The sequence below is a fragment of the Suncus etruscus genome, chromosome 13, assembly GCF_024139225.1.
Source record: "Suncus etruscus isolate mSunEtr1 chromosome 13, mSunEtr1.pri.cur, whole genome shotgun sequence".
NCBI lineage: Eukaryota > Metazoa > Chordata > Mammalia > Eulipotyphla > Soricidae > Suncus > Suncus etruscus.
In genome coordinates, this window is record NC_064860.1 from 967,435 (window position 1) to 993,742 (window position 26,308).

The 26,308-nt window shown below is 39.8% G+C and overlaps 2 protein-coding genes across 4 annotated transcripts in view; both read left to right on the top strand.

Moving 5' to 3' along the window:
• The window catches only part of TSPAN5 (tetraspanin 5), a 206,086-nt gene that overhangs the window by 173,783 nt on the left and 5,995 nt on the right, over positions 1–26,308 (top strand). For 2 of the 3 annotated variants that reach the window (XM_049785304.1, XM_049785305.1), the window contains exons 3-4: positions 12,790–12,936; positions 24,179–24,349. In XM_049785304.1, the coding sequence (XP_049641261.1) occupies positions 12,790–12,936; positions 24,179–24,349 (318 nt within the window). The remainder of the gene's footprint in view (positions 1–12,789; positions 12,937–24,178; positions 24,350–26,308) is intronic. The other variant, XM_049785306.1, reaches the window with a different exon arrangement.
• Positions 8,391–9,950, top strand: LOC126025522 (S-adenosylmethionine decarboxylase proenzyme 1-like). Its single transcript, XM_049785321.1, has one exon. It carries the CDS (start codon positions 8,471–8,473, stop codon positions 9,263–9,265), a length of 795 nt encoding a protein of 264 aa, XP_049641278.1. The 5' UTR covers positions 8,391–8,470; the 3' UTR covers positions 9,266–9,950.

Sequence of the window (26,308 nt, forward strand, 5' to 3'; positions counted from 1 at the left end):
TATTTTAGGTATATATTAACATTGAATCAGGGGAATACTCATCACCAAATTTGTCCTCCCCCCATCCCCATTCCCTTTCAGCAACCCATATCCCCCACCATCACCCCCCCCCGGGCTGCTAGAGTAGGTGGTCCCCTCTTTGTCTAGCTTACTATTAGTGATCATATATCTGTTTGGTCCTGGTACCCTCCCTTGTTTCCCCCTCTATTTAAGAGGGGAGCTAGATAAATCGAGTTATGTGGTTTTGTTTGAAGGAAAGAAAATAGAATGGGGTACAAAATAAGAAAAAATAAAAAAAATTTAAAAAAAAAGTCAAATAAGCTGAAAATGGGCGGAGTCCTTCTAGAGCAGGGGTCTCAAACTCAATTTACCTGGGGGCCGCAGGAGGCAAAGTCGGGGTGTTCTTTGAGTGCAAAGTCAGTAGTAAGCCTTGAACATTGGGGGGTGTGACCCAAACAACTAAAACAAAATAAAACAAAACAAAAAAAGATTCCTCTAGGGCAGGGCCACAAAATGTTGTATGGAGGGCCACAAACGTCCTGTGGGCCGCGAGTTTGAGACCCCTGTTCTAGAGGCTTTCAACCTCAGTTTGAGAGAGGACATGAAAAAGGTAATTGAAACATCACAACAATACAGAAAGAAATATCAAATTAAATATTCAGTGAGCACTACAGCAATAAAGACAAGCACCACACAATAGTCTCAGTTCTGAAATCAAATCATGCCGGAGTGCAAAAAGAAAGAGAAAGATAAGATAAGATAAAATAAAATTAGAGACATCAACTTCAATATCTACACCAAAATAAAGCCGTCAAAAAATCGATAAATCAATAAATATATATGTGGAAAAATGATTATTTTGTGCTTTTTTTTTTCTTTTCCCCCCTGCACAGTAACTATTGGGGATATTATAGGGAGAATTCCCTTGGCCTAGGAGATACAGGGTTTCTCCACCCCTGAAGTATACTGTCATGGGATTAACTAGACTCCTTGGATGATCATTTACTCTCCCCTCGGTGCTTTTGTGGTGTATGGAAGACTTCTGCTTTGTCATGGATGGTAAAATCAGACCTCTGTATCTAGAGATCTTGGTGTCTGTACAGCTCAAGGAATGGAGCTTATGGTGAAGTCTTTCTTTGTGATTCTAGTAGTTCTTCAGTGTCGTTTTAATCCATCTTCTGTAATCCGTCCTAGGATGGAGCCTGGGATAGAGTTTGTTATGTTTTCAGAAGACGCATTCAGTTACGATTGTTTCAGTCAGACCTCTGGAATTGGAGATCTTGTTTGCTGAACAGATCGTAGACCAAAAGCTAGGCTAGAGCTTTTTGTTGTTGTTGTTGGTCCTGGGATGCATACGGTCCAGTCTTGGTTGTAACAACCAGTCATTTGTAGATAGCGATCTTGGCTTTTGCACAGATCAAAGGGTGACATGTCTTCTGATTTTGTCTTATCGTTGGCTGGTGAGGAAGGACAACTTGCTCTTAAATCAAGTTGTTTCCATTTCCTCATTGTCAGGTTATCGATTTAGAACTGGCAAATGTTGGTGTCAGAGCAGCATTATGGATGTCCTGGAGAGGATTTGGTTCCTGGAGCTGTTGTGGTGAATTCTGTCATTTCTATGTCTGGGATCCAGGAGGTCAAGGTTGGACAGTCGGTGCCTAATTCCCTGGGGTCTAAGTTGGTTCCACATGACATATGTTCAGGGTGGGAGATGCCCCTGTGTTTGTATGTCTGGGGAACATTGAATACTCAAGTCTATTCCATTGATCTGTCTTTATCATGCTGTTTTAATGACTATTGCTTTGTAGTACAATTTAAAGTTGGGAAAAGTGATGCCTCCCTTGTTTTTCCTAATAATTACATTAGCTATTCATGGGCATGTATTGTTTGAAATTAATTTCAGGAGTATTTGATCCATTTGTTTAAAGAATGACATGGGTATCCTTATAGGGATTTCATTAAATTGGTATGCTGCTTTGGGGAGTATTGCTATTTTAATTATGTTAATTCTCCCAATTCATGAACATGGTATTTGTCTCCATGTGTCCTTTTTTATTTTTTGAAGCACTTTTTTTTTTTAGTTTTCTTTATATAGATCCTTCACTTCTTTAGTTAAGTTGATTCCAGGGTATTTGAGTTTTTGTTTTGCTATTGTGTATGTGATTTTTAAAAATGTCTATTTCTTCTCTATCCTTATTTGTGTATATCCTTATTTGTGTATGCCATTAATTTTTGCCTGTTAATTTTGTGGCCTTCTGTGTCAATAAAACAAGAGGTCTGCAGAAAGCAGAGGTTATTTCTTTAGTCTTCTTCACTGAGCTGCATTCCATCTTAGAAGAAGAAAGCTTGAATGGTTGAATTTCTTGTTTGAGTGCTGGATTTCCTGAACCCATTCTTGAACCGCTTCACTGTGTGGATTATTTCCTGCATCGGCATTTGCTTTCAGACCTGCGTCTCACAAGAACCTCTTTTGGAGCAAGTGGCTTTGTTAACAGCCTTCCACTTTGATATATGTATCTATTGTTTCTAGAACATTTTGCTCAAGTCTTTAGGATTTTCTAAATAAAATATTGTGACATCTGCAAACAGTGAGAGTTTGACTTCTTCCTTTCCTATATGGATGCCCTTGATATCTTTTATTTTGCCTAATTTCTAAGGCAGGTATTTCCAGTACTTTGCTGAATGGCACTGGTGAGAGGGGGCAGCCTTGTCTTGTGCCAGATTTTAGAAAAAAAAAAAAGGCTTTCACCTGTTTCGAGTACAGGTATGGGGGGTGGTGGGGAGGAGGGAGATCTGGGAAATTGGTGGTGGGAATGTTGCACTGGTGAAGGGGGGTGTTCTTTACATGACTGTAATAATACAACTATAATCATATTTGTAATACGGTGTTTAAATAAAGATAATTATAAAAAAAGGCTTTCAGTTTATCCCTATTAAATATAATATTTGCCATGGGCTTGTAGCTAGTGGCCTTGACTAATATTGAGAAAAGTTCCTTCCATTTTCATATTGCTGAAAGCTTTTATCATGAAAGGATGCTGGACATTATAAAAATTTTTCTCTGAATCTATTGATATAACCATATGGTTTTTATTTTCCAGTTGTTGATGTGGTATGTGGTATGGACTTGCATAAGTTAAACCATCTTGTGTCTCTGGGATGAATTCTACTTGGTCATGATGTATGAACTTCTTGATGAGACGTTGGATCCTATTTTCAATGGTTTTGTTGAGGATCTTTCCCTCTGTGTTCATCAAGGATACTGGTCTGTAGTTCGTTCTCTCTCGTGCTCTCTCACTCTCTCTCTCTTTATGGTATCTCTGTCTCCTTTTGGTATCAAGGTGATGTTAGCTTCATACAAACTATTTAGGAGTGTTTCTGTTTCTTCAATTTCCTGGAAGAACCTGAAAGTGGTAGTAGGTCCTCTTGAAAGGTTTTAAAGAATTCGTTAGGGAATCTATCTGAGCCAGGGCTTTTGTTTTGGGGAAGACTTGATTACCATTTTAATTTCATCAATAGTGGTGGATCTGTTCAGATACATTATATCTTCTTGGTTTAACCTTGGGAAATAAGTATCTAAGAATTTCTTCATTTCTTCATGGTTCTCTTGTTTTGTTGTTGTTGTTGTTATGTTTTGTTTGGCATAGAGTTTCTTGTCTCTGATTACCCTTTGAATTTCTGTAGTACCTATAGTAATCTTCCCCCTTTCATTTCTAATTTGTTTTATTGGGTTTCTCTCTCTCCTTTCTGAGTTTTGCTAGTGGTTTATCAATCTCGGTTATTTTTTCAAAGAACCAATTCTTGCATTCATTGATCTTTGGATTGTTTTGTGGATTTTTTTATTTATTGATTTCTGCCCTAAGCTTTATTATTTTCTTCTGTCTGCCTTATTTTGGTTCATTTTGTTAATCACTTTCCAATTTTATAAGCTGTGCCATTATTTATGCAGGCCCCTTCTTTCTCATGAGTGCTTTTAAAGCTATAAATTTTTCTTAGTACTGCTTCTGTTGCGTCCCACATAATATGATCATTTGTGTCTCTGTTTTTGTTTGTTTTTAGAAATATTTTTATTTATCTGATTTTGTCGCTGACCACTAGTTTTTCAGCAATGAGCTGTTTTATCTCTAGGTGTTAAAATTTTTCCTCTATGTCTGTTTGTAATTTACTTCTAATTTCAGTTCATTATGATCTGAAAAATAGTTTGTACAATTTCTATACTCTTTAGTTTATGGAATTATGTTTTTTTAAATAATTTTTATTGTGATCAAAGTGAATTACAAGAATTAGTGCCATTCCCACCACCAGTGTTGTCCTCCCAACACCCCTGTTCCTAGTATGCATCCCATATCTTTGCCCCCTTTTACCCCTTGGACTGCTAGTGTGAGAGCTTGCTGTAAATTGGGTATTAATTCTGCTATCGTTGACTTTGGGTTTGGTGTTTAAGTCTGATCATTTTTTATTTCCACTCAATATTCATACGACTATTCCCTGTACCATACATTTTCCCCCCTCAAGTTATAAGGGAGAACTCTCGTTTAAGTTCTGTGGTTCTGTTGGAAAAAGGAAAGAAAAGGAAAGGTAGGAAAAAAAGAAAAAAGAAAGGAAGGAAGGAAGGAAGGAAGGAAGGAAGGAAGGAAGGAAGGAAGGAAGGAAGGAAGGAAGGAAGGAAGGAAGGAAGGAAGGAAGAAGATAAAAAAAACACTGGGGATCCATCTAGAGGCTATAAATATCATTTCAGACGAAGAAAATAAAAAAATAAAAGGAAAAACAAGGGGAAAAAAAAAAACAGAACAAGCAATGACAAAAAAAAAAAATCATCCCCTAAACCATAACCACAAGAAAAAAAACTGGGGGCGGGGGAGAAGGTCTGGTGTGACAAGGCTTTGTGGGTTTTTTGTTTGTTTGTTTTTAGGGGAGTTGTTTTTGTTGGTTTTTTTGCATAGGCACAATAAGTATTGGGGGAGTTAGAGAAGAATTCCCTTGGCCTAGGAGGTACAGTTTCTCCACCCTTAAAGCATACTGTCATGGGAGCAACTACGGGCTCCATACACACTCATTCTTGAACCCAAGGTCTTTTTTATGGTTCCAGGATACTTTCTGCTCAGTTGTGAATGACAAACTCAGTTCTCTGTCACTAGAGATCTTGGTATTTCAATGGGTCATAGAACAACGTCTAGGTCAGAGTCTTTTGTTATGGTTCTAGAAGATCTGTTCCGTCACGCTTCTGTAGTTTGTCTTCCGTAATTAGTGGTATTGGTTTTTGCACAGATTGTAGGTAAAAGCCTAGGATAGAGTCTTTCCTTGTGGCACCAGAAGTTCTGCTCAGTCAGTTGTCAATGTCAGAATTCTGGGATTAGAAATTTTGGGTTTTGTACAAATCCTAGGCCAAAGCATAGACGAGGATATTTCTTATTGGTCTCAGGAAAGCTTCTGCCCACTCGTGGTTGTCATAGTCCATCTTCTATGATTAGTAATCTTGGTTTTTGCACAGATCAAAGGACCGCATGTCTTCTGATTTCATCTTATCGTTAAGTGATGCTATAGGGCCATCTTTCTTGGATCAAGTTTTTGCTGTTTCCTGATTATCAGGTTGTATCAGCCTGTCACAAATTTGTGCCAGAGCAGTATTAGTGGTATTCCCTAGAGGAAATTTGGTTTCTGGTGCTGTTATAGGGAGCTGTGTTGGGTCTTTGGGATTGCTGTTCGATCAGATGGAGTTGGGTCCTCACGATACGTGTTCAATGTGAGAGGTATGTAAGGGCTCTTATCCCTAGTAGGTAAGAGTTTGTTCTATATATAAGATTTCCCCCCTTTTTTATTATGCCTATGCAAAAGGGAACGGTGCCATATTCCATTGTTGGTGCTAATAATATTTAAAAAATTAAGAAATTAACAATTAAAAAAGGATGGAGGAGGCTACCTGTTTCTTTAAAAAGAAACACACTAAGCAGTATAACTATTCCGGTATTGAACATACAAGGAAATTATAGACATCCTATTAAGTCTTTTGAGATATTCTTGTGGAGGGGAGGTCCAGGGTACTTTTTCATGCCACATCATAGTCTTGTTGAGTTTAAGAAGTGGTTCGTAGCAGTAAGGGATCAGGTAGTGTCCTTGGACTGGGGGTCATTCTGGAGCTGAATTCAGTAGCATGCAACAGTCCGCATTTGGGGGTGTGTGAAAAGAAGGGCCACATAAAATGAGCCAGCAGGCTTAGTGGTTGTAACTTCTTGTCGGAGCATTAGATTTGGGACCAAGAGGGTGTTCTTTTGCTTTGGGAGCTGGATGTTAGCTTATTGGGGCAGGAGGTCAGACTTGGTACCTGCTGAGTTAAGAGCTGAGGGTAAAGAGGGTTAAATAGGAAGAGATAACAATAAGAATTGGGGGGATGGAAGGATAGAGGAAATTCTGAAGAGGGGATGGATAATATATAAGAGGGGCTATATACACTATAGGCATGGATTGTCTACAATATAGGTTTGGCTGACAAGGAGTCCATTGTATACAAATTCTTGTCCACATATAGACAGACATTAGAGATCTATTTATAAGTTGTTATCGGAGGCCTGACCCTCATTGGATGGATCTGAGCACCTAATAAATAATTTAACTAAGAAAATAAATATACAGCTAACTTATAAATTAGAGAAAGAAAGGGGGAAAGGATAAGAGGTAAAAAAAAATAAGTGAAAGAAGAGGGAAAAGAGAAAAAAAAAGAAATTGGGCCTGTGTCTCGGGGTTGGCAGGTTTTCCCATTGCTAAGCACTTCGTCAATGACAGGGGTGATCTTTGCTAAATGAAGCTTTCAGGGTTAGATAGTGGCTGAAGCATTTTAGGATACGCCTAGTTTTCATGTCTGTAGTGCTACACAGTGTGGTGGTGAGGACTATAAGAGATGTCTTCCCTGTGTAGTATCATCCGCCATGCTTATGAATCGAAGTTCCTTTCCTAAAAAGAAACTGACAGTATGAGCTTTATGTAACCTAGATTGTGCTAAAGTAGGATCATTGAGATTAAATGTGTCTTGGGGTGCTTTTCTTTGGATCTCTTTTTGCCGGAATTCTGGGCATGTGTCATTTGGTTGCATGCACTCTTTAGCTCTGAGAGTTTCTTTGCAATGATGTCCTTGACTATTGATTCTTCCTGGGGATTTTCTTCCTCGGTCTCTGGGACTCCAATGATTCTTACATTGTTTCTGTTGAATTTATCAAAGACTTGTATTTTTGTCTGTTCACATTCTTTGATGATTTTTTCCACTGCCTGATCGTTTGCTTTAAGGCTCTTTTTCAATCTGTTTTGTTATATGGAGTTATTATACATCTCATCTTCCAGCTCATTGATTTTGTCCTCTGCCCATTGTTGCTGTTGGAGAGGTTTCCACTGAGGTTTTTATTTCACTACCAAGTTTTCAGTCCTGTTATTTTAGTTTGGAGTTTTCTTATTTATACTTTAATATCCTCTTCATTCTTATTTGTGGTTCATTCCGTTTGTTCCATGGTTTCTTTGCATTTTATGAGGATCTTCCATATTTCTTTTCTCAAGTCCTTATCTGAGAGGCTAAGTTCTTTTCATGTCATCAGAGCTACCATCTTCATTCTCTAAGCATGGTGGAGGTCTGCATTTTTCCCTATTGCAATGCTTGCAATGTTGTGTTTTGTAGGCGTCATGTTGGGGTTCATTGGCTTCTCTCTGTGGCCATGTTTCTTTGGCTCTGTCCTTTATGGCAGGGATCTGCTCACCTAGACCATGTACTTTCCAGGCACCACTGCTCTCCCTCTTGGGCTGCTCACTTGGGGGCCATGTGCTTTGGTGCCACTATGGAAGGAAGGGGAAAGCAGGCTTCACTCTTGGAGGCGGGGTCTGCGCAGCTGGGGGCAACATGCTTTCCAGATGCTGCCTCCACTCTTGCTGTATCTTACAATACCGTTAATGACATAATTTCATGCATAGCACATTCCTTCAAGAACCTTTCCCCATAGTGCTCACTTCCACCTTTGTTCAGTTGTCTTTGCCCCCATCTTAATCTACCACCCAGCTGCGCAGCGCGGCGCGGCGCGGCGGCGGCGGCGGCGCTAGCGAGGCTCGGGCCGGGCTGGGCCGTGCAGGCAGCCGGCACCCGCAGCCGGCAGCCGTCGCGTCGTCGCGGCCGGAGCCCGGAGCGCGGAGGCCGGCGCGCGGCCTGTCGGGCGGCGGAGGCGCCTTGGAGCCGCGCAGCGATGATGCCGATGATTTTAACCGTGTTTTGGAGCAACAATGAACAGATTTTAACAGAAGTTCCTAGAACACCAGAAACAACATGCCGAGATGGTGTAGAATTCTGCAAGGAGCCTGGAGAAGGCAGTTGCCACTTAGCTGAAGTGTGGAGGGGAAATGATCCGAGTGGGACACACTTTTGAAGGATGTGCAATGTTCAATCATAAGTGTGACAAAAACTGACAAGCAGGAAGCTTATGTACTCAGTGAGCGTAGCATGTTTGTCTCCAAGAGACGTTTCATTTTGAAGACATGTGGTACCACCCTCTTGCTGAAAGCACTGGTTCCCCTGTTGAAACTTGCTGGGGATTACAGTGGGTTTGACTCGATTCAAAGCTTCCCTTATTCTCGTAAGAATTTCATGAAGCCTTCTCACCAAGGGTACCCACACCGGAATTTCCAGGAAGAAATAGAGTTTCTTAATGCAATTTTCCCCAATGGAGCAGCATATTGTATGGGACGTATGAATTCTGACTGTTGGGACTTATATACTTTGGATTTCCCAGAGAGTCGGGTAATCAGTCAGCCAGATCAAACCCTGGAAATCCTGATGAGTGAGCTTGACCCAGCAGTTATGGACCAGTTCTACATGAAAGATGGTGTTACTGCAAAGGATGTCACTCGTGAGAGTGGAATTTGTGACCTGATACCAGGTTCTGTCATTGATGCCACACTATTCAATCCTTGTGGGTATTCAATGAATGGAATGAAATCGGATGGAACTTACTGGACTATTCACATCACTCCAGAACCAGAATTCTCTTATGTTAGCTTTGAAACAAACTTAAGTCAGACCGCTTATGATGACCTGATTAGGAAAGTGGTGGAAGTCTTCAAGCCAGGAAAATTTGTGACCACCCTGTTTGTAAATCAGAGTTCTAAATGTCGCACAGTGCTTTCTTCGCCCCAGAAGATTGAAGGTTTTAAACGTCTTGATTGCCAGAGTGCTATGTTTAATGATTACAATTTTGTTTTTACCAGTTTCGCTAAAAAGCAGCAACAGCAGAGTTGATTAAGAGAAATGAAGAAAAAACGCAAAAAGAAAACGCACATAGAAGGTGGTGGCTGCTTTTTAGATGTTGATACCAGGGGCCATGCTTTCAATAACCACCACCTTGTAGTTGCAGAAAGCCCTAGATGTAAAGATAGTGTGATCATTTTGAATTGTATGCATTATTATATCAAGGAGTTAGATATCTTGCATGAATGCTCTCTCCTATGTTTAGGTATTCTATGCCACTCTTGCTGTGAAATTGAAGTGCATGTAGAAAACTTTTATTATATAAAACATTACAACACTTGTGGAAACAATTCAATTTGGTTTATGCACAGTGTAATATTCCTCCAGATATCATCCAAAATCCCCCACAGACAAGGCTTTCGTCCTCACTAGGTGTTGGCCTCAGCCTAACTGCCTGGGACTGTTTTAGTATGCTGCCAGGATTTTTACATCTAGTTACCTCCACTTTCTATTCTCTACTAATATTGAAACCAGTTTCTACTTCAAACAGATGTTTTTGCAACAGCAATTAAAAGTTTTCTTCCATGAATCGAGTCCTCTTAAGAAAATGATTGCCGACTATTGTGTATTACTGTTGTAACATTGCTTCCTATATTTGTATTCCTTTAATTGACTTCTTTATCCCCACCACTTTTCCTTTTTCCCTCCTCCACCCCAATAAAGCAATACACTTTTACACTGTGGATATATACTAATGTCAACCCAGGATGGGGAGGGCTTGGAATCTGAACTTCATTTTCAAGGTCAAGAGATTTTTTTTTTACTTTATTTTAATTGGTACTGACTCTTTGGGAAGCTGGTACAGAACAAATTTACCAGATGATAGTACAGCAGGTAGGGTGCTTGTCTTTCAGGTGGTCAACCCTTGTTCATTTTCCAGTACTACATTGGATTCCCCTGCACCACTAGGAGTAATCATTGAGTTCAGAGTTAGGTGTGACCCCCCTCAGCTGGGTGTGGCCACCTAGCAAAAGTGCAAATAAAGCAGAAAACCATCATAGATTAGCAAGAAAGACAGATTTGATTTTCATTTACAGTGAGAGCTGTGTGGAAACATTCTATTCTGTGCTCACCTAGTAAAGATACTAGCTTTTATAGATACTGTTTCATTTCTGACACGTAAGAAAATTATCATTAGGGAGGTTTAAGAGAACGGTTCTATTTAATAACTCAGCACAGGTTATTCACATTAGCAGCCATTTCAACTAATTTCCATTAGTAACGATATAAACTTTGGATTAAAGCAGGATCATTCTTTGTCATCTTGTGACTGTTCCGACTTTGATTGTTTTGATAGTTTTCTTCTGACTGTTGTTGTGTTTCTTCACCATGTTCATAGAATTAAGTTGATTATTGACCAGAAGGAGGATTTATTGATGTTATTCCAACATACACAGTTTACTCAATGCTGTCTATAAAACCGAAAAAGTTCAAGTGGTCAATGGAAAATAACTAGAAATACAGGCATTTGAAGGTCGGGTACTTTTAAGTATTCTTGCAAATACCGAGGTTAAACAAATGAGAAAACGCCGAGTTACCTGAATTTGATATTTCTGGATTTGATGCAATGGTATTTTCCTTCCGTATTTTTAAATGAAACACTTTTTTTTTTAGTGTTTCTAAGCATAAAATCTACTTGGTGTGAAATCAAGTGGTGGTACACTTTGAGCTTGCTTTAAGTAAATTGTTGATGGAAAGTTTCATTAAAGAAGCTTTTGATCAATAGTTTGAGCTTGATTATATAACTAGTACACAGTACTCACGAATTTGGTACTGTTGAGGACCAATGCTGAAAGTGGATTTTTGTTTAAGACAGTGTCCCAGCTGAATTGATGACATTGTTGGCTTTGAGGTCTAATTTTTTTCTCTTAATAGAATTAAGATTTATATCTAATGTTAAGACTACACAGATTTTTATGGAACAAAGCTTAGAAGAACGAAAACTATAGATTGAATAGTCTTAAAATTCTAGTATGGTTATGTATGATCAAGGAGGGAAATTTCTGGTGCCATAAATTTTCTCTTCATGGTGTTGGACTTAAATCAGTTGAAATGTAATTCTGTACCACAATTTAAGCTTCAATAAAAAGTTTGCTTACTTCAAAAAAAAAAATCTACCTACTGAGACCAGTTCTGGTTCTTTTACCTTTGAATAGTAATTTCTTTTTAATTTTTTATGTTCAAAAAATATTATGGACCCATGACTTGATTTTGCTAATTGTGACTTTCGACTACTTTTGCCCATTTTATATCCACATCATTCACCACTAATCTTTCCATTGTATCAATAAACATGTTTTTCGTGTATTGGAAAATTTCTTCTGTTCTGCTATTTATACCATACATTCTTTATTCATCTACTTAGTCTGTTTCTATATCTTGTCTATTGTGATGAAGCTGGCTGTGAGCATAGTACTGGAGATACGTTTTCACACTGGTATTTTTCTTGCAATATATACACAAGTTATTGGCTCTGTAACAAGTTTGGCTTTATTGACCTTATATATAAATGAGAGGAGGGCCATAGAGATAAATTAGTCAGACAATCACATGCTTTACTTATGAAAGCCCTGGGTTCACCTGGGTATCACAGGGCACCCTGAGACTGCTGAGGGCGACAGAGCTAGTAGCAGCCCCTGTACATTATTGGATATGATCCTCAAACCACAAAAATTCGTTTTTAAGGACCAAGTTAAAAGATTTAATCCCATGAAAATACTCTTCTCTTTTTAGATAGATATTGAGAGTGCTTTGAAATACAATCATTAAATATTATTTATAGTTAATAATTCCTTGATGCTTGGATATTTGACAGCTCAACACAAACAATGAGATAAGAAAATGAAATCTGGATAAGTTCAGATATTTTTTATCCTATATAAAGTTTGTAAATAACTTAAGAAAGGAAATAATTCTAATGATTGAAGTGCTTGACAAATGTCGAAGTAGGAAATGGATATAAGCTTCATGGAGTATTCTGCAAAACTAAGGTTAGATCATGTGATGCTTATTTCTTTGGAATATATTTGGGCCTTAAATTGGAAATGAACTTTAGTGTTAGCTTTAAAGCTTCTGGCTCATCTAATTTCTAGAGAAATGCAAAGGTCTTAAAGGTGGTGCATGTTTGTCATTTGCCTGTTCTGAAGCTTAGAATGACCTCTTCTTCCAAGTGTGGGAAGGGATGGTTTTGTTCACATCACTTATATTTAGATCTATAGAAATTAAGATAGCACCCACATGTCCATGAAAGAACTGATGGCATTTTCTTAGGAGCCATTTATTTTCTTTTATGTAGTTTTACCAGAAGATGGGACCATCTAAATTCCTTGAAAAGAAAGGAGTTTTCCCATTTGTTTTTGAATTTTTTTCAATAACTCTTGAGTATTGATCACTCCTCGTAATCATATTCCATCTGAAGTTTTTTCTTTGGAGATAATACACTATTGTAATCATCTATTCACAGTAGATAATTGATCTTGCACTCTGGGGCCTGTTGTATTCTTCTTTCCTTCCAGGGAGTTCTCTCCAACATCTCTTCTATCACTGATCTCGGCGGCTTTGACCCTGTCTGGCTTTTCCTTGTGGTAGGAGGAGTGATGTTCATTTTGGGATTTGCTGGGTGCATTGGAGCTCTACGGGAAAACACCTTTCTTCTCAAGTTTGTAAGTAACACTTTTTTGCTCTTGGCTTGAAAGTCAAGCACTTACCTTCCATTAGCAGGATAACCTATCTCTAGACAAGAGTGAGCTGTACTGGAGATACTGGTGACATCTAGCCCAGGTGGTATGTTTCCTTCAGAAGATCTAAATCATCCCAGTTTGTACCAGGACTTCCTCGGAGGTTTTTGGGTTTTGTTTGTTTGTTTTTTAAGATCCCTTAAATATAGTTAGGGTTAAGATATATGTTAAAATATATATACATACCCCTAAGAAATTTTGTTTACATGACTTCCTCCACTTTTAAGAGATGTCCAGGTAGGTGGTTTAGAAAAATTAGACATAAGTACTATAGCTATGTGACTTTCTCAAATTAAATTTGTTAAGCAATTAGGTTTAGTGAATGTGTGAAACAGTAAAAAAACAAATCACTCTTGTTCTCTGTCAGTACAAAGTTCTCCTTTGTATGATCAGTGTAATAGATCCATTTCAGGGTAATGGTGTGAATACTGTTTGCATGAATATTTGAGGAGAATGTGTTTTACCAGATTATAAATAGTATGTATGGCCAGGAGAGAAAAAGGTGAAAACCTTTCCTTCAGAAATTTTTTTTTTCTTTTTGATTTTTGGACCACACTCAGCAGTGCTCAGAACTCACTCACTCCTGTCTCTGTGCTCAAGGATCACTCAGCAGCTTGGGGATACCTTTATGGTGCTGGGAATTGAATCAAGATGGCGTGTGCCAGGCAAGCACCCTACCCATCATTGTACAGTCTCTCTCAAGCCTCTGGAAATGTTTTCTAAAAGAGTGGACATGTGTGTATCTCAATAATTTGATTTTCATATCCATCAATTCACCAAGTGCCTATGTAACTGGAACTTGCCTTTGGAGCCTTTGCTACAGCCCCCTCTACTGTGGTATTCACCGCCATCCTTCAGAATGGAAAGAGAAAAGACTGCAGAAAGAACACTGTCCTGTAACATCATCTTTTTCTAGTTGTTGACATAACCTCCTCTAGGACATTTTCATTGAAAACCAGTGCTTAGAGCAGAACTAGTCCCCATAAACAAACAGTGGAGGTTCCTCTTCCTTAGAACCCAGTGCGTGTATTCCTAATGCCTAATTATAATACCTCATTTCTTTCTACACCCCTGCACACCAATTGCTATAGTTCTGATACAAACTCTTTCTCTTACACCATCATTTCAGTTCTCACTTAGACATACACAAACACAATTACCTCATTCCTCACCTGTGCAATAATATCTGTACCCCCCCACATGTGTCGTTGCTAATCTTGACTCGTGGACACTCCACCCTTTGAATAGATGATGCTTCTAGTTCCCCAGCTCATCTCTATAGGTTTGCTTCACTGGGACCTATGTTATATTACCAATTGTTATTTTTCACTTTTAGCTCCTATATGAGGGATTTTTTTGTTTTGTTTTGTTTTTGGGCCACACCTGGCAGTGCTCAGGGGTTACTTTTGGCTATCTGCTCAGAAATAGCTCCTGGTAGGCACGGGGGACCATATGGGACACCAGGATTCGAACCAACCATCTTAGGTCCTGGATCGGCTGCTTGCAAGGCAAATGCCGCTGTGCTATCTCTCCGGGCCCAAGGGATTATTTTTTGTATGATTTTCATATTTAGCTTATAAGGCTAGATCTTTAATATAGTTTTATATTTGAAATTGGAAATACCAGGTTTCAATGAAGAGGCAGATAAGTATATATTTTTCCTAAATTAGCTCCTTAATTTAAAAGGGCCCATTATTGAAAATAAAGAGAACTGATGCCATAGGTTAGCACATAGCTCCTAGTCAGTGAACCCTAGCACAACACACAGAAAACATCACATTACAAGCACAACAATGGGAAAACACTGCAAGCCAACACCATGCATAGAAAATGAAGATGGCAGCTCTGATTACCTGAAAAGTGCCTGCTATTATGTATGTAAACATTTTTTTGTTTGTTTTGTTTTGGGGCCACACCCGGCGGTGCTCAGGGGTTACTCCTGGCTGTCTGCTCAGAAATAGCTCCTGGCAGGCACGGGGGACCATATGAGACACCGGGATTCGAACCAACCACCTTTGGTCCTGGATCGGCTGCTTGCAAGGCAAACGCCGCTGCGCTATCTCTCCGGGCCGTATGTAAACATTTTATGGGATTATTATGTTACTGACCCTACCCTAAACAAATGGGGGAATTGTTGTGTATGTAAATATTTTAGGGGATTATTATGTTACTGACCCTACCCTGATCGGTGATTGTGCCCTACCCTAGGGTGTGACCTGGCATTCTGCCCCCACCCTAGGGTGGTACCTGATTCTGCTTCCACCATTGGGTGGTATCTGATTCCACTATTGGGTGGTACCCGATTCTGGGGGATTAAAAACAAGGGTCTGTGGAAGGCGAGGGGCTTTTGGCTGGAACTGATGCTGAGGCTTTGGACTTCAGTCTTGTCCACTGAATAAAGCTAATATTTCCACAAGTCTGTCTGCGAGCTGTTTACCCACCGCTTCACCTCAGAACCGCTGGCTGAACAGGGTGGCAGACGCGTGCTCCGAGCTGGAGGGGAAAGACCTCATCCTCCATCCCTCCATCAGTCAACCTCTTCAGGGGCTGACTTGCAATACCTGCCACCTATTTAGCCTCTCAGATAGGAGTTCATAGATTAAAATATGGAAGATCCACATAGAACTCAAAGAAAGCATGTATCAAACTGAATGAACCACAAATAAGAATCAAGAGGAGATGAAAATAGAAATCAGAAAACTCCAAACTGAAATAACAGGACTGAAAAACTTGGTAGGCAAAATGAAAACCTCACTGGAAAGCCTCTCCAACAGAAGTAACAGCAGCTGAGGATAGAATCAGTGAGCTGGAAGATAAGATGCATAACAAGTTCCTACAACAGAAGAGATGGGATAAAAGCCTTAAAGCAAACTATCAGACAGTGGAAAATGTCCTCAAAGAATGTGAACAGGCAAAAATGAAGTCTTTGATAAACTTAACAGAAACAACATGAGAATAATTGGAGACCTGGAAACCCAGGAAGAATCAACAGTCAAGGACATCATTGTAGAGAAGCTCCAGAGCAAATGACTGCATACAACCAAATCCTGCATGCTGGAAGAGTACCAGCTAAAAGAGATCCAGAAAAAGGGACCCCAAGACACATCCTAGTCATAATGAGGAATCCCACAGGTAGGGGAAGCAGCAGGATCAAAAAGGAAAATTAAATTCAAAGAAGAATCCTAAAGATTTACAGCAGGGGCTGGAGAGATAGCATGGAGGTAGGGCGTTTGCCTTGCATGCAGAAGTATGGTGGTTCGAATCCCGGCATCCCATATGGTCCCCCAAGCCTTCCAGGAGCGATTTCTGAGATTTGAGCCAGGAGTAACCCCTGAGCACTGCCGGGTGTGACCCCCCACAAAAAAAAAGATTTACAGCAGACCTGTCACAAGAAACTCTCAAGGCCAGAAGGCAGTGGTGGGATATAGTGACAAAACTCAATGAAATGATTATTTCACCTAGAATATTGTACCCTGCCAGACTCATTTTGAGGTTTGAAGAAAGTATATATAGTTTTGGGGCCAGAGAGATAGCATGGAGGTAAGGTGTTTGCCTTGTATGCAAAAGGTCGGTGGTTCAAATCCTGGCATCCCATGTTGTCCCCTGAGCCTGCCAGGAGTGATTTCTGAGCATAGAGCCAGGAGTAACCCCTGAGCGCTGCTGGGTATGACCCCCCCCCCAAAAAAAAAAGCATATATATAGTTTCACAGATAAACAGCTCAGAAACTTTGCAGATTCAAAACCATCCTTAAAAGAAAAACTGCACTTTAAAAAAAGACAGACCAAGAGACACACCAAACTCCTACACAAAGATGATATTAAATCCCATGACAATTATTTCTCTCATTTAGTCACTGGACTCAATGCACCAGTTAAAAGAACAGAGTGGCAAAATGGATCAAAAAGCTGAACCTACCATTCTGTTGCCTGCAAGAAATACATATAAATAGTCAGAACAAACAGACTCAAAATCAAAGATTAGAGGACAGTCATCCAAGAAAACAACTCCCTTAAAAAGCTGAAGTAACTATTTTAATATCAAATGACACAAACTTTAGACTCAGAAAAGTTGTAAGGGACAAAGATGAACATTTAGTACTAATTAAGGGATATGTACAACAGGAAGAAATCACACTCCTGAACAGATATGCACCCAATGAGGGACCAGCAAAATATTTAAAACAACTATTGACAAATCTGAAAGAAGACATCAATAGTAACACAATAATAGTGGGAGACCTCACACTACTTGGTCATCCCTTGATAGGTCAACCAGGATGAAACCTAACAAGAATATACTAAATCTAAAAGGAGAAATGGTAGAAAGTGGAGTAGTAAATAAATATATATATGTATGTATGTATGTATGTGTGTGTATAAATATATATATATATATATATATATATATAGAGAGAGAGAGAGAGAGAGAGAGAGAGAGCTCTCCACCCCCCAAAACTGGATACACATTCTTCTTCAGTGCCTATGAGTCATTCTCCAGGATAGACCACATGCTGGCCCATCAATCATACCTCTTTGGAGTCAACTTAACTAAAGACGTGAAGGACCTTTTCAAAGAAAACTACAAAACACTGCTTCCAAGAAAAAAAAGAGGATACATGGAAATGGAGACACATACTCTGTTCATGGATTGGGAATATTAACATCATTAAAATGGCAATTTTCCCCAAAGCATTGTACAGATTTTATGCAATTCCTCTAAGGATACCCATGACAGTCTTCAAAAACATGGACCAAACACCCCTGAAATTCGTTTGGAACAATAAATACCCATGAATAGCTAAAGCAGCACTTAGGAAAAAGAAGATGGGAGGCATTACTTTCCCCAACTTTAAATTGTATAACAAAGCAATAGTCATTACAACAGCATAGTATTGGAATAAAGACAATGGAATAGACTTGAGTATTCAATGTTCCCTAGATGTACAATCAATTAATCTTTTTTTTTTTTTTTTGGTTTTTGGGTCACACCCGGCAGTGCTCAGGGGTTATTCCTGGCTCCAGGCTCAGAACTTGCTCCTGGCAGGCACAGGGGACCATATGGGGCGCCGGGATTCAAACTGATGACCTCCTACATGAAAGGCAAATGCCTTACCTCCATGCTACCTCTCCAGCCCTACAATCAATTAATCTTTGATAAAGTGGCAAGAAAAGCAAAATGGAGCACTGAAAGTCTCTTCAACAAGTGATGTTGAGATAACTGGTCAGCCTCATGCAAAAAAGCTAATTTGGACCTATATCTAACACCATGCATAAAGGTCAAATGGACTAAAGACATTGATATCAGACCTGAAACTATAATTATATAAAAGAACACGTAGGTAAAACACTCCCATGACATAGAAACTAAAGGCATCTTCAAGGAAGAAACAACATTGTCCAAACAAGTGGGAGCAGAGATAAACAAATGGGACTATATTAAACTGAGAAGCTTCTGCACCTTAAAGGAAATAGTGATTAGGATACAAAGGCCACTCACAGAATCTGAGAAACTATTCACCCAATACCCATCAGATAAAGGGCTAATATCTAAGATATATAAGGTACTGACAAAACTTAACAAGAAAAGAAACTAATCCCATGAAAAAGTGGGGAGAAGAAATGAACAGACACTTCCTCAAAGAAGAAATACAGATGGCCAAAAGACACATGGAAAAATATTTCACATTACTTATTATTTGGGAGATGCAAATCAAAATAACCATTAGGTATCATCTCATGCCACAGAGTCTGGCACACATACAAAGAATAAGAACAGTCAGTGCTGTCGGGAATGTGGGGGAAAGGAAATCTCATTCACTTCTGGTGCGAATGCCGCTTAGTCCAGCCTTTCTGGAAAACAATACAGATATTCCTCAAAAAACTGGAAATTGAGTGTCCATATGACAATATGGACAATATCAATATCCTAGGGATATGCCCTAGGAATACAAAAACACAATATAAAAATGCCTCTGCACACCTATATTGAGTGCAGCACTATTTCCAGTAGCCAGACTGGTATCAACCCAGATGCCAGCAGATGAGTGGCTAAAGAAACTGTAACATATACACAATGGAATATTATTCAGCCATTGGGAAAAATGAAGTCATGAAATTTTCCTAAACATAGATGGACATGGGAACTATTAAGCTGAGTTAAATAAGTCAGAGGAAGAGAGATAGACACAAAATACTCAGACTCATCTATGGGATGTAAGAAAAATAAAATACATTGTAATAACACTCAGAGACAATAGAAATATGGGCAAGTAGGACTGGCCCACGATATGAAGAAATAACTACACTAACAACTATCATGACAATGGTAGTGAATGAGAGAAATAGAATGATTATATTGAAGACAGGCAAGGGGGTAGGGAAGAATTTTCTTCAATGGGGGGCATTGGTGGTGGGATGTTGAAGGGAGTGTTCTTTCTTATGACTGACCCCAACTATAAACATGCTTGTAATCATGGTGCTTATGTAAATATATTATTATTTAAAATAAAAACAAATATAGATGGCACAGCCTACAGCACCTCGAGGCTGTATAGTTCAGCCTAGTAGGGTCACTGTCATCTGTATGACCCTTCACTGACCAGGGCTTTTTTTTTTTTTAGTTTTTAAAAGACCAGGGCATTTTTAAAGTGACTCCTGACTGTAGGTAGTATGGTAGCTGTCACATTCACATGTCTACATTAATGCCTAACAGAAAGGGGCTTGTTCTTTTTTCCTAGATTAATGAAAGCTTAATTAGTAATCATTGTTACCATAATAATTAAGAATTATTAATAATTAATAACCACCATCAATTAATCATTAATTAAGGATTAAGAATTGTTTAGGGCCAGAGAGATACTACAGAGGAAAGATGCTTGCCTTGCATTACAACCAATCCTGGTTCCATTCACAGCAGTAGGTATGTTTCCCCCCAAGCATTGCCAGGAGCAATCCTGGGGCACAGAGCCAGGAGTAAGTCCTGAACACTATTGGTATGACCCCAAACAGACATACATATACACAGGCATGTGCATGCATATGCACATACACACATACACACACACACACACACATTTTGCTTTTAGTAAACTCATTCAAGACAGATAAGCAGAAGCTCAGGGAATCTGGGTGCCTAAGCTGGAGGGTCTGGAATCTCATGATCTAAAACTTTGCCATACACTGGGCTCTTCCTCCCTTTAGAACTGGTTTGGCACCCATTACGAATGGACTCCCTGACATCTGACTAGCGAGGCTACTGCCTCTTCTGGCTGGGGAACTCCAGAGCCACTTTTGTTAGTGTCCTGTTTCCAGTCGTCCTTTGTTATCTCTAGTCATCGACAGTCTCAGTATCTATTTCAGGATAGAATGTGAAGCCAAGACATAAAAGTATCTTGACTATTTTGTCTAATGCAACTAGGATGAGGCTTCTTGTACCCGCCTCCGCTTCTGCCCTTTACTGGGAGAGATTTCCAGCCAGCAGCTTTCTCTCAACCAGGACAGAAGGCAGAAGGCAGCTACAAATAATTCGCGAGTGTTAAGCTCTTTTGTGAACACCTAGAAAATTAAGCTGTAGAAGTTAATAAAGCGCTCAAGCTGAGTTCCTGTCAAGAGGTTTATTGAGGGAGAGAGCAGGGCTTTTATGCCCTGCTTCAGTGGGAGGAGCAGCAACATAGGATTGAAACTTAAACCAATCAGATTTGTACAGGTACAACGATTTTAACCAATGGGAGCATAAACACATTTTGATGGCAGGAAGGATAAAGAGGAACCTGGCAGGATGGGGGGAGGGGAAGCAAATCCTTAAACAAATAGTTAATAGATCTTTCTTTTGTGCAAGCAATAAGGATTACAGTTTAAACCTTACAAAAACCTATCTATAATTTTGAGAGCAGTTACAAAAACAGGTTCCATGGAAAGGTTAAGGAATCTGGTTTAAGCCAGATTCTGTGTGCCGGGCTAAATTTATTTGCAGAGTTTCTTTTTGGCTCGGGGCTAAGCAAACTTATGGCTTGAATCAGGCAGCGGTGAAAAATTCATTCAGAGTTCCATTGAATATGAGGGTGTATGGTCGCCCACAGCTTCTTGGATTCTTCTGTGGAAGTGTCTCCAGGTTAGGAGGAAGTTTGCTCTTCACTGACTTCCTTTTTGTAGCCTTCCTTTTTTTTTTTTTCTTTTTGATGTTTTTGGTGTTTTGGGGCCACACCAGATGGTGCTCAGAGGTTATTGCTCTGTGCTCAGAAATCACTCCTGGTAGGCTCAGGGGACCATATGGAATGCCGGAGTTCAAACTGGGGTAGGTTCTGGGTCTGCCGCGTGCAAGGCAACAACCCTACTGCTGAGCAATCACTTGGGCCCCTGTAGCCTTCCTTATTATCTATACTGCTGATATGCACAAAGGAAATTATGACTGCAAGCCAGTGATATTTAAACTATTCTGAGACATTCTCAAAGTAAGGTAGAACACTGGAGCCACCTTTCTTTTTTTTTTTTTTAATTTTTTTTTTATTTTTAATTATGAGAACAAGGATGCAAAGAAAGAGGGCAAGGTGAAGTTACAATGGAAGGACAGTACATAACATAATTCTCAGAAGTCCCCTTGCTGATATCCCAACTTTGAAATTTCATCCAAAGAACATTAAGTTTGTAACACACTGTAATATTTCTTAACAGCACACAAGGCAATCTAAAGCCATAAAACTTACATAACTCCTTAAACATTACAGGCATAGCATTTTTTTAACATTTCCATATTCATGCATATTAGCTTAAGTTAACCTCAAATCTTAAGTGGGTTCTTTTTAAAGATTAGAGTCAAAGGAGCACAGCAAAAATGGTGTTAGAGTGGCAATTGTTGTTTGCATAGGCCCACCAAAATATGAGGGACATGGAAAGAAATAATCTTGGCCTAAATACAAAGAGACCAGACCCCTGAAGTTTCCTGGCACAAGACCAACTCTAGGCTTCAGGCTAGCTAGATCGTCCAATCCAAGACATTGTCTGTAGTGCCAACACCCTTTTATTTTTCACACAGTCTCTGTTGTTGGTATCAAGCTTCTGTATTAAAGATCCTGGAATCTGTATATCCAACATTGAAGTCAGGATGTGGAGCGTCCTCTGGTTTCACCTCACAGTCAAAGTGCAACGCAGGGAGCCCTGTCCTGTAAGCAGGTCGTTGTTGTTGTTAAGTCTTCTCAGTGTTAATGGAAGTCTCTTTTGAGCAGGACAATGTCTGAGAAGTGTAGAGTCTTCCTTGGTAGAGGATTGCTTCCAGGTGATGCTATAGACCAGCATGGGTGTTTTGTGGATGGCTTCCCTGGTTCAGGGAAATGCCCTTTCTTCTGAGGTCTGTGCCAGGTCGTTATGTCAATGTTCATGGTGTAAGGTCCCTTTGCACTATAATATTTGTCTGTACCAATCTCTATTAAATAGGATCTTATTTATATGTATAGTATTTTCCCATTTTAATGTGCCTATGCAAAAAAGGAGCAATGCCATGTGGTGTTCTTTGTGCATATGGGGGTGATAAGAACAATTATGGTTCAATCATAAGCATTAATCTGGGGGACTCTTTCTCTAAGATTCCTTGTTAAACAGCTCAAAAAGAGAAGATGAAAAGTGGTTAGAATCATCACTATATAAGACAACATTTAGTAAGAATTATAGCTGTCAGAGAAAAAACACAAAATATTCTAAAGAAATACGTGTCCATTTTATGTATCTTGAAACAGTTTGGGGTTGTTACATACAATACAAGGCTTTGGTCTGTGATAAGGCTTGTACACTACTGATTAAAAAGAGTAATGTAGATTAGAGATGTTTGGGGGGGTAGAGAGTAAAGGAATAAAAAAGAGCTTTGTAGGGATGTGGGAAAGGGCACAATACAAAATTAAGATTCTGGATACGTAACATGTAACATAACAGTAAGGAATACTCTTAATACATGAAGTACGCGCGGGGACGTGAGCCCCCGTGCGGTTCTGTAGTTTTGGGATGCATAGGGAGAGATTTCTCCCCCCTCCCCCCAGGGCCCGATTAACCAGGCGTGGCCTGAAGACCCACCAGGTTTGGGGGGATCTTGGTCCCCTGGACTAGGAGTTCAGCCCAGGGGCCCTGTGGCTAGCTGTCCTGCCCGGAGCCCCCAACATACCAGTCAAAGACCCAGAAATCCTGGCATGCGGGGTGTCCTGAGCCCAGCTGCGCCTCTGTAGTTTTGGGATGCATAGGGAGAGATTTCTCCCCCCTCCCCCCAGGGCCCGATTAACCAGGCGTGGCCTGAAGACCCACCAGGTTTGGGGGGATCTTGGTCCCCTGGACTAGGAGTTCAGCCCAGGGGCCCTGGGAGCCACCTTTCTATATCCTCTTTTGACCTCTTCTTCTAAGATGGACGTATTTACTGTTATTCTTGGTAGAGTGCCCACAGGAGAATCAAATTTATATTTGAAACCAAAAAGAAAATATGTGGGGGCTGGAACAATAGTCTAGTAGGTAGGGCATTATCTTGCTTTGTCTGGGGCTGATCTGGGTTCTATCCCTGACATCCTATTTCCCTCAGTACCATTGAGAGTGATTCCTGAGTGCAGAGCCAGGAGTAACCCCTGAGCATCACTATGTGTGACCCTCTAAGAAAAAAAAAACCAACCCTCTCCCTCTTCATACACAAATACAACAAACAGCAAAGGCTACGGTGGTAAATGACATCTTAAAATACTCAGGAGCAATTGCAGGTTGAAGGAGACCTTCCTGTCTCTATGTCTATCTATGGGTTTTGTTGGCTACTTATGTGATTGTAAAGTGAATTTTTTTTTTTTTTTTTGGTTTTTGGGCCACACCCGGTAACGCTCAGGGGTTACTCCTGGCTATGCACTCAGAAGTTGCTCCTGGCTTGGGGGACCATATGGGACGCCAGGGGATTGAACCGCGTCCGTCAAAGGCTAGCGCAGGCAAGGCAGGCACCTTACCTCTAGCGCCACCGCCCGGCCCCTGTAAAGTGAATTTTTAAAAAACCCTTTCTGGGAGTGTAATATTCTGTGAATAACTTGAAGTGATCTTCCTTGGACATATATAACAACCCAGTCCAATGATAAACCTTTGTAAAAGGAAGCATTTTAATGTATATGATCAAAATATCTCTTAACAACTGTTCTCTGTGTGTTATCTTTTGTCTTAGTTTTCTGTGTTCCTGGGAATTATTTTCTTCTTGGAGCTCACTGCTGGGATTCTTGCGTTTGTTTTCAAAGACTGGATCAAAGACCAGCTGTATTTTTTTATAAACAACAACATTAGAGCATACAGGGATGACATTGATCTTCAAAACCTTATAGACTTCACCCAGGAATATGTAAGTTTATCTTTTTATGGGGGGTGAAGGGACCATACGTGGCGGCGCTTAAGTATTACTCCTGAATCTGCAATCAGGAATCACTCCTGGCAGGCTCGATGGATCCTATGGGATACCAGAGTTCAGATCCAGGTTGACTGTGTGCAAAGCAAATGCTCTACCAACTATGCTCTCTCTCCAGGCCCTAAATTTAGCTAATTTTTAGTATGAAAGCATTGGGAGAGTCATCCCAATGAACATGCTTTTCATTAGCTGAAATTTACCTTACCAACCATCTTGTTTGGATTTTGATCATTTGCATGTGAGTTTATTATTTCCTGCATTGTTGAAATCGACAATTTGCACCCTACCTAGTACTTAATAAACTTGGTACTAAGGTACAGAAATAAACAGGAAAACTCTTGAGCAGAAAATTTATAATTACAGTTGCTCTTTCTATTGGCACTTGATGAAAATGGTTTTCCTATGTAGGTTTAACTGTTTCTTGGTATTAAATATTAGCTCACAGGCTATACTAATATTTTTCTACCAGATCCTGAAAACGTGCCTCTTCAAATATTTTAGCATTAGAATTTAAACCCTCCAAGTCAGGGGACCTACAAACAAGTTAAGAGACAGCAGCATAGTGCTGCCACTCCCACCCCTTCTCTGTGACTGTGCTTGCACAGCAAATGCTGTTTTACTCAGAATGCCCCATGACAAACCTAAGGGTCATCTTCATGAGATTGGACAAATAGAACCTTAACCTATTCTCTCAGTAACATAATGAAAATTACAATAGCCCTGTTTAGGGCTGGGAAAATAACTTAAAGGATTGTAGTATGTGCTGTACATGTGGGAGCTGCAAGGTTCAAATCACAGTACCACATAGTACACAGTACCTCCAAGTAGTAATCTTACTTGGAGTAATCTCCAAGTAAGAGTAGTCCCCATACAGCATTGTTTATTATGGCACTTCCTCCCCCAGTAAAATAACTAAGAAAAAGAAAAAAGAGGATAACTATTATAAATAGGTCGATGACGTTCTGTTAGTCAAAAGGACAATAATATTGTTAGTCTATTTGGGTTTTTTAAAGATCCTACTTACCTAAATAAAAAGGCAGGTCTTTATTTATAGGCACTGAAAATTGGCATAAACTAAGCACTTTGGACAGTGTTGTTAAAAATAGAAACCAAGAGGACCCTTGCCTTTCTCTCAGTTGCACAGGTTTCCAGAATCACTGGAGTCCCCTTCGAGAAAAAAGAAAAAGGCCACATCTGAGCACTGGCGTGTGGGCCCGCTCCACCCTGTAATGCATTCGCATTGAAATTGAGTTGTTATGGTTCCATTTGGTGGCAGCTAGACTGTCCTGGACTACTTGTGTGTGAAATGCTCATTCATCGTAGCAGATTCCGCTGTTTCATTAGTCACACGGATGCAAGTTCACATTTGGCAAAGTTATGCAAATTAATTTTCATGTCTGATCTTATGGTACTTTGCAAAGAACTTTGGATACTTACTTCCCAAGCCTTGGGAATCCCAGGAATTACAAGTTCCTTCTCTTGAGACACTGTCTACTGTATGTGGAAATCCTCTTATTCTGTGTGATTTTCTCTTTCTATCATGGAGGTTAGTGTTTTAAAAACAAAAATTTCATTCTTGAAAGCCTTGAAATGGCCAATGTGTGATACTTACTTAACTCAAAGAGAACAGCTAGTCCAGTGCAAGAGAGTGATAGAGGCTTACTAAGCAAACAACCTATGAATCAGGCCCATTAACATCTCAATTTATTATTATGTTCAATTGATGACTGCTTTTTTCAGTTGAAAGATGAAATATATACTTTCACTTATATAACTCAGAACAGGAGCTGTAGCAATAGTACAGCTAGTAAGGTATCTTTCTGGCATGCAGTTGACCTGGGTTCAATTCTTAGCACCCCACCTGAGCCCCTAAGCATCACCAGGAGTGCAGAACCA